The following is an 8315-nucleotide window of genomic DNA, read 5'->3' on the forward strand; positions in this document are numbered from 1 at the left end:
ACTTCAGATCCACACCATGTTTGTTCAGCAGCAGCAGGAAGTTTTATTCGACTCATGAGACCAAAATTCAAATCCTGACACTTTTCCATCATTCCCACCTTATGATGATGTTGTTGATGATGATGATGATGATGATGATCATCATCATCATCATCATCATTCAGTCAGTCAGCCTTCCTCCGTACACTGATAGCAGGTCTGGAATCAGTTCTTGTTCTCTGTGAGGCGGAGTCAGCTGCTTTAAACAGCTCAGAATCTGCAGATCAGATCTAAGTGTGTTTCGACCGTGACACAGTTCAGACAAGCAGAGTCCCCATCAGACCATCATGACGTCTTTCACCGTCTTTCAGTCTGTGGTTCCGGTTCTGTTGCTCCTCTCCATTTTGCCGGTGCTCCCGGCCCGGGTCTCGGCGGGTCCGGGCTGCGGACCGTGTGACCCAGCTCAGTGCGCTCCTCTCCCGGGAGAAGGCTGCCCCGCCGGCTCTCTGCTGGACTCCTGCGGCTGCTGCTCGGTATGCGCCGCGGCAGAGGGCGAGCTGTGCGGAGGGCGCCGCGCGGCAGCGCGCCGCTGCGGCCCCGGACTGGAGTGCGTCAAAAGCGACGAGCAAAAGAAGACCAAGCTCGGAGTTTGCGTCTGCAAGAGCAACTACGAGGTCTGCGGAACCGACGGGGTGACGTACGGGAACGGATGCGCACTGAAGAGCGCCAGCCTGACAGCTGAGACCGAGGGTAAAGAACCAATCACCGTCCAGAACAAGGGCCGCTGCGCTACAGGTGAGACTGAGATACACAGGTGAGACTCACCTGAATGTGTCAGGTTAGTCTTAGATTCACTGGTTTTGATGAAATACTCAACAACAACAACAACAACAACAACAACAACAACAACAACAACAATAATAACAACAAAAAGGGAGTTTTCTGTCTGTGAGTCTGTGAGTCTGTCTGTGAGTCTGTCTGTCTGTGAGTCTGTCTGTCTGTGAGTCTGTCTGTGAGTCTGTCTGTCTGTGAGTCTGTCTGTGAGTCTGTCTGTGAGTCTGTCTGTCTGTGTGTCTGTCTGTCTGTCTGTGAGTCTGTCTGTCTGTCTGTGAGTCTGTCTGTGAGTCTGTCTGTCTGTCTGTGAGTCTGTCTGTGAGTCTGTCTGTCTGTCTGTGAGTCTGTCTGTCTGTCTGTGAGTCTGTCTGTGAGTCTGTCTGTCTGTCTGTGAGTCTGTCTGTCTGTGAGTCTGTCTGTCTGTCTGTGAGTCTGTCTGTGAGTCTGTCTGTCTGTCTGTCAGTGATCTGAACTGTGAAGGTGCTTCATCATAAAACAACGGAGAGGCCTGATTCTCTCCTTTGATGGTGTTACGCTAACACTTTCCTTATGTTTCCAGTGTTTGTGCTAAGCTAAGCTAACAGACTGTATTTGGCATCTTCAGACTGCAGTGAAAGAAATTGTTGCTCCATCTGCATTTTATTTAAATTAAAACTCAAATGTACAAGAGTCTTTTATGATCACAAGCGCCACCATTGTAATTATTGTTTAAGTTCAGCATTAATATAAATATCATAATAAATGTGAGTGAAGCTGCTCTGTTCTCTAGAAAACTGATAAGATAAGACTTTATTGATCCCACACTGGGGAAATTTAGTCGTTACAGCCAGCAAGTATTAAATTAGAGCAAAAACAGTGGCATAAAGAGGTCAAAATAAAAAGTGTACAGGATACAGAATAGGAAAACAACTGTGTCCATGTACATTATGTACAGATTATAAACAATAGTAAATGCCATAAAAATCCTTCTGCCATAAAAATTGCTATTGCTAATATTCTTATGAAAAACTACTAGTGACATGTATTGCATCTGACTAGGACTATGTACATGTACAATATATACATTCTACATTTATGAAAATACTGTTGCCAATATGCGTAATAAATAGTGTTACTGCACAGTGGACAGAAATATACAACTTACAAATTACAACAGATGAAATGGATAAATGTGAGCAGATGTCAGCATTGATAACAGTTGTGTGAAACAAAGGTGGGTTTATGATGTAGAACTGAGAAAGAAGCATCAACACAGCTTCATCACACGATGCTGGAGGTAAACTGTCCGACAGCTGTTGGAGCTTGTTGGAGCTTCTTTCTTACAGACTGGATGCAGCAGTCTGTTACTGATGGAGCTCCTTAAGCCCCCCAGCATCTCATGCAGGGGGTGGGATGGTTCTCCATGATCGATGTCAGCCTAGCTAACGTCCTCCTCTCACACCTCCTCGATGGTGTCCAGAGGGCAGTCCAGGACAGAGGCAGCTCTCCTGACCAGTCTGTGTGGTCTTCTTCTGCATAGAAAAGTGCAGATGCCACCACAGAGTCATAAAATGTTTTTATCAGTGTCCTACATACCCCAAAGGACCTCAGTCTTCTTGCAGAAGACTTTGTCCTCTCCTGTACAGGACATCTGTGTTGTTTGTCCAGTCCAGTTTGCTGTTGAGGTGAACACCCAGATATTTGTAATCCCCCACGATCTCAATGTCCGAGCCCTGGATGTTCACCGGTGCAGTCTGTCGTACCTTCCTTCAGAAATCAACCACCACAGAACGTTTAGTTGTCAGTTTTCTCTGAACTCAGCAACCATTTGATTTGATTTCTGTAGAAACAACATAAATCTGCAGTGAAGTTTGATCCAAACATTTGAAATGTACAAACACAGAAAATCATTGCAGTCAGCATCATATTTTCAGTATTAATCAGAAACATCGCAGCTCTTTTTCAAGATTGTGTTTTTATGGTTGAAGGGATTTCGAACGTGTTACTGCCGAACTCTCTGACAGTAACAGACAGTGAGTGATGATAATCCACCTTCATCCCTCTGAAAACACTAAATTCCTTTCTACATGAAGAGCCACACTGAGCACGCTCAGAGCAAACTGAATTCCTCTGAGGTCACGGAGGATTTATGGTCTCTGGCGGATTCCTGCGACCTGTCTCATCCTGTTCCTGAGTGATGTGGAAACTTCTCTGCAACCAAACTTCATTATCTTTAATTGTCCTGACTGTCACTGAACTGTCTGTGCGTCTGTCTGCAGCTCCAGTCATCGTCACTCCTCCAGGTGAAGTCTACAACGTGAGCGGCTCTCAGGTGTACCTGAGCTGTGAGGCGGTGGGCGTGCCCACACCTGTCCTTACCTGGAAGAAGGTGAGTTTCTGCGTCACCACTCAGACGCTCAGCAGCTCATCAGTAACTTTATCATGATTTATAAATCATCCTGAAATATAAAACATGTGAAAAGATGTGATTTCTGTCAGCTGCTGTGTCTCCAGCCGCCTCACTTCCTGTTTCCTGCTGCTGTTTGTAGAAACAATGAGTCCGCTGAGCTCCACCTGAAAATATAAAACGGGAAACAAATGAGGAAATGAAAAGTTTAACCGTTTCACTGCCAAGAAACTAACAATAAAATGACAAAAACCAACTAATGGAGGTGATTTTATGCTCTGACTGATGAGGAGGTCACAAAGGTGAGTCTGTCAATCAAGTTTCAGTCGTCACATCGATTCATACAAATGAAAACTACAGGTGACCCTCAAATGTGTCTGTGTAACCTGGGACAAACCCACCAATCAGAGAACAGCAGTGTCTCCTCCATCACCCAAACTGATTTGAGAGCCTGTGTCAGTTTGTCTAAAATGGGTTTGATGATGAATGTTTGGCAAATGATGGAAACAGATTTGAAACGAGCAGAAAAATGTTCAACAAGCTTCGTTATGAAGCCGATCGTCGGAAAATAAAAGTTTTTATTCCTGAAGAAAATGAAGCCTTAAATATTTCAAAATATATAAAAATATTTTCACTGCTGTTCAAAACTGCATTTTCATAATATTCACAGAACTTCTTGAATCTGTTTGATCAGAAAAGAAAAAAAATGTAAAAATATGATGATGATGATGATGAGGGTTAAAAAGAGACGAGCTCTCCCGATGAGCTCATAGGTTACCTGCAGCCTCAGGTGTTCAGGTGTCTGTCAGCAGTTTTTCCTCTGCAGGTTCAGACTGTTCATTTCACTGCAGAGCGAAGAACAAGCTGCAGCTCGTCTCCGACAGGAAGTCAAACGTCTTCCTCAGTTTGTACAGATTCACTGAGATTTGATAAAACCTCCGCAAACTGAAGTACCTCTGATACCTGTGTAGTGTGAAAGTACACACTCTCAGTACACCCTATGTGTACAAACCTCTAAGCATACAGTCTGAAAGTACACAGTGTGAGTACACACTGTGAGTACACACTGTGAGTACACAGTGTGAGTACACACTGTGAGTACACAGTGTGAGTACACACTGTGAGTACACAGTGTGAGTACACACTGTGAGTACACAGTGTGAGTACACACTGTGAGTACAGATGTACTGTCATTGTTTTTCAATCCTTTGTTTTTTTTTCCTGTGAAATAATTTATAGTTTTAACTTTATCAATCTGTTTATTTCATTTTGTTTTATTTTCAGTAAAGTCTGATGGAAGCAAGTGAGATATAACCCCCCCCCACACACAAATATACGCTGTACTCTAACCCATATACAAAGTATACAGTGTACACATAAAAGATATACAAACTGTTGTAGAAGTGTTGCAGTCAATGATGATCGATGATGATGATGATGATGATGATGATGATGATGATGATGATGATGATGATGATAATGATGCTGTCTTCCTTCAGGTCCTCAGTGGGAAGAGGAGGATGGAGCTTCTTCCTGGAGACCGAGACAACCTGGCGATTCAGACGAGAGGAGGACCAGAGAAACATGAAGTGACTGGCTGGGTGCTGGTTAGTTCACATTCATGTGTGTGTGTGTGTGTGTGTGTGTGTGTGTGTGTGTGTGTGTGTGTGTGTGTGTGTGTGTGTGTGTGTGTGTGTGTGTGTGTGTGTGTGTGTGTGTGTGTGTGTGTGTGTGTGTGTGTGCGCACACATGATACTGTCCCTCTTAAATATACATTCATATATTTGATAGTGCTGAAAATACCGAGCCTCTAAGAAAAAGAGATGTACAATCACATTTTTAACACGGCTGCACAGATTTAACACTGGAGAAGAAAATCAGTTCATATCTGTGATTAAGACTGAGAAGGAGTTTATTTGATAATGTCCAGGTAGAGACATGCTGTCTTCACTTAGAGGAGGAGTTCAGAGGACTCATAGAGAGCTTCATCACTTGGTTCAACAACAGTCACCTGAAGATCATCATCAGCTCAACCAATCAGCTTCTGCTGGACGACGATGCTTCAAACATGGACGCTGCTGCAGAGACGCTGCAGACGGTCAAAGTGCTTCACAGACGTTCAACCGACAGCAGAAGATCTGAACCATCAGAGTCACTGATCCAGGATCAGACCACATGAGAAACATGGTCTCAGTCTGTCCTCCAGGTCCTGACTGATGCTGTTGAATAATTGACAGAAAAGTGTTTCTGCACAACATGATGATGTCACAGTGAAGATGACCTTTGACCTCTAAACCACCAAAATCTAATCAGTTCAATTGTGAGTCAAAGTTTGAGCCAAATGTGAAAAAATTCCCTGAACATTGTCCTCAGATATCAGATGGACGGACGTATGGACGACCTGTCAACGCGATGCCTCTGGCTGTGACTCACACTGGGTTCTAAAGACTGAAAGTAATCACCTGTGAGGACTGTCAGAAAAGACATTTGATTACCTTCTTATCTGCAGTGAGGTTCCCACACAGAATGCTAACTGCATAAGAGAAAACTGTTGGTTTAGGAATGAATGAGTACACGATTTTATGTGATAAGTGAGGAAAGGTTTCTGAGGGGGAGGTGGAATGAATGGACTCTCCTCTAGTGACGGCACCATGAAGGCATCAGTGCACATCTCACAATACTCGAAAGTACAGGATGTCAGAGATTATGGACAAGGACGGACTGATGTGTTTTTCTTCCGCTTTGTTAGTTGTCAAGCAGACATTACAAAGACATTCCTCAAAAACAAACTTGTAAAACTTTATCAAAACAAGGACGGTGAACGCGGCGTTGGGTCAAAATAAACTGCAGCGTGTGCAGGAACATGTCGGCACAGGAAGGAGGTAGATCAGGCTTTTTGAACATCAACATACTGTCAGGTTGAGGCCGCCTGTCCAGGGGGAGGTCCGGGGGTACTTTACGTATGCCCCCCCCCCCCCCCCCCCCCCCAACAAACAAACATGGATTTACTGAATCTGCTGATCACAAAGACACTGATCTGCTCTGTTTCACACGATGTCAGAGATAGTCATTGATCTTTAATATGGTAACTCGGCTCCAAAAACATGTTCGACTGACAAACACTGATGACGGAAATTTCAGTGACAGGAAATGATGCCATGACCTCAGATGTCTGTTGGACCAATCAGCACCACTGATGTTTTTATTCTAGATCTCCCCTCTGACCAAAGAAGAAGAAGGGTCATATGAGTGTCACGCTACCAACTCTAAAGGAGAAGCTTCAGCTGTTGGGGCGATTCACCTGGTCGAGTCCATTGATGACATCATTGTCAAGAAAGGTAAAAACGACAAAATGATTACGACAACAAAAAACAAATGAAAAGATAATGATATAAAACATAAATAAGATAAAAAACAAAGACAATAGAAAACATTAAGAAAATTAAAAACTTAAAAAACATGTCAAAGCAGGAGACACTGAACTAAACTTCACTGCTTCACGTTCACGTTCAGTCTCAACATGTTTCTCTCTCACACACACACACACACGCACACGCACACACACGCACAGTCTCTGATGGTTGCCATGTAACAGCGTTTCCATGGTAACTGATTCTCAGACAGCAGGAAGCTGAAGCTCTTTGTGTGTCCGGCAGATGTCCAATGACGTCCACTAAAAAAGACATTTCAGGCTTAACAGCCTTTAAAATCCACAGAACGTTTCCAGGAAACGTCGTCAGAGTTCGTAACACACCATTACAGCAAATGATTATGTAAAAATCACGTGAAAACCTTTCGCCCTGCCTCTGGCTGATGATGTCATTTCCTTTCAGTGATGAAGGAAGATGAGCTGTAATCGGCTGATCAGAGAACAGCAAAGACGATCATCACAGGAAACATCTGAAGATGATTTTTTTTTTTAAACTTCACTTAAATGACCAGATTTTTCTTCTCATGTAGTTCTGATTTTTTTTTCGCTAAATTTCATTATTTAGTTGCTATTTTTTGGATCAAAATTTTGTCAAGCTTTTCTTACATATATGTCAATTATCATCTTTTCACTTATTAGAGGTATTAGAGATGAACTGAAATCAATCAGGCTTTTATTTTGGAAGGACTTAACAACAGCAACTGTACTGACCCGTTCTGTCATCACTGTTATTAATTCATTCTGTTTCTCTCACAAATAAAATCAGTGTAGTGAAGCAGATTTTCATCTGTAGAGATGTTCTTCAATCAGTTTATTAAAATCTTTCCTTTAGAACAAACGAAAAAAAAAACCAACTTTATTGATCAGTTCAGGTCTGAATATTAAACTTTCAACATTTGACTCTTTTCTCTCTCTGAGCTTTAGCTTGTTTGTGGAAACAACAATTTTTTTCCCCTGAATTAAATGAAGTGAAATTCTTTGAGAAAAAGTAAATATTAGATTATTGATCAGTTACTATTGGAACATTTAGTCTTCACATATGTTGAAAAGTTCGCTTAACAACAATTTTAACATTTTTTCATTATTTGATTTCAGCTTCATGCTGCTGAAGTTCCATTTTACTTGTTATCCATATTACCATTAAAAAACTGAAATAATTAGTAAAGAATACTTCTGTTCAATAAACATCACTCTTTAAATAAAAACGTAGAAACCATCGAGTGCTTTCGACTTTATTTGTTCATATTCTCCCACCTTTGACCTCCCACTCACATCACTCAAAGACAAACTGTTTTTGTGTTTCAGCTGCAGGTTCGAGCTTTTTTTAAATCACCATAACTAATATGAGAATGACAGAAAGTGTGTTGATGCATTTTGTTAGTTCAGTTCAAGGATTCAGCTACTGATTATCATCAGCGTTTGTTTATTAAACATTAAAAACAGTAAAAATGTCCAGACAAGACGTCTGAAGGTGTCGACTGTCCTCGTTCACCCTTCAAACGTTGTGTTTTGTTCATCCAACAGTTAAAAGGAAAAAGGCGACCATGACCCCACTTCCCTCTGATGAGGATGATGTTAGGGCTTTCTTCAAGATCAACAATTATGTTGATCAAGTTGAGAACACAAAAATAACCTGTTTGTTGATCAGACGTTCTGACCGATAAAAGCTCGGATTGATGGTCATGA

General features: G+C 42.1%; 1 protein-coding gene across 1 annotated transcript; it reads left to right on the top strand.

Annotated features, from left to right (window-relative positions):
- Positions 1-166: 166 nt before the first annotated feature.
- On the top strand, positions 167-7846 carry igfbp7 (insulin-like growth factor binding protein 7). Its single transcript, XM_070962777.1, has 5 exons — positions 167-774; positions 3072-3181; positions 4699-4806; positions 6411-6537; positions 7033-7846. The coding sequence occupies exons 1-5, from the start codon at positions 327-329 to the stop codon at positions 7053-7055; spliced, it is 816 nt and encodes a 271-aa protein (XP_070818878.1). The 5' UTR covers positions 167-326; the 3' UTR covers positions 7056-7846.
- Positions 7847-8315: the final 469 nt, after the last annotated feature.

This window comes from Chaetodon trifascialis, chromosome 5, assembly GCF_039877785.1.
Source record: "Chaetodon trifascialis isolate fChaTrf1 chromosome 5, fChaTrf1.hap1, whole genome shotgun sequence".
NCBI lineage: Eukaryota > Metazoa > Chordata > Actinopteri > Chaetodontiformes > Chaetodontidae > Chaetodon > Chaetodon trifascialis.

Excerpts from the sequence above, each read along its gene's own strand:
- igfbp7 (XM_070962777.1), top strand. The coding sequence starts at position 327 with ATGACGTCTTTCACCGTCTTTCAGTCTGTGGTTCCGGTTCTGTTGCTC. Across the intron at positions 775-3,071 it reads CAAGGGCCGCTGCGCTACAG|CTCCAGTCATCGTCACTCCT; the intron begins GTGAGACTGAGA and ends GTCTGTCTGCAG. Across the intron at positions 4,807-6,410 it reads AAGTGACTGGCTGGGTGCTG|ATCTCCCCTCTGACCAAAGA; the intron begins GTTAGTTCACAT and ends TTTTTATTCTAG.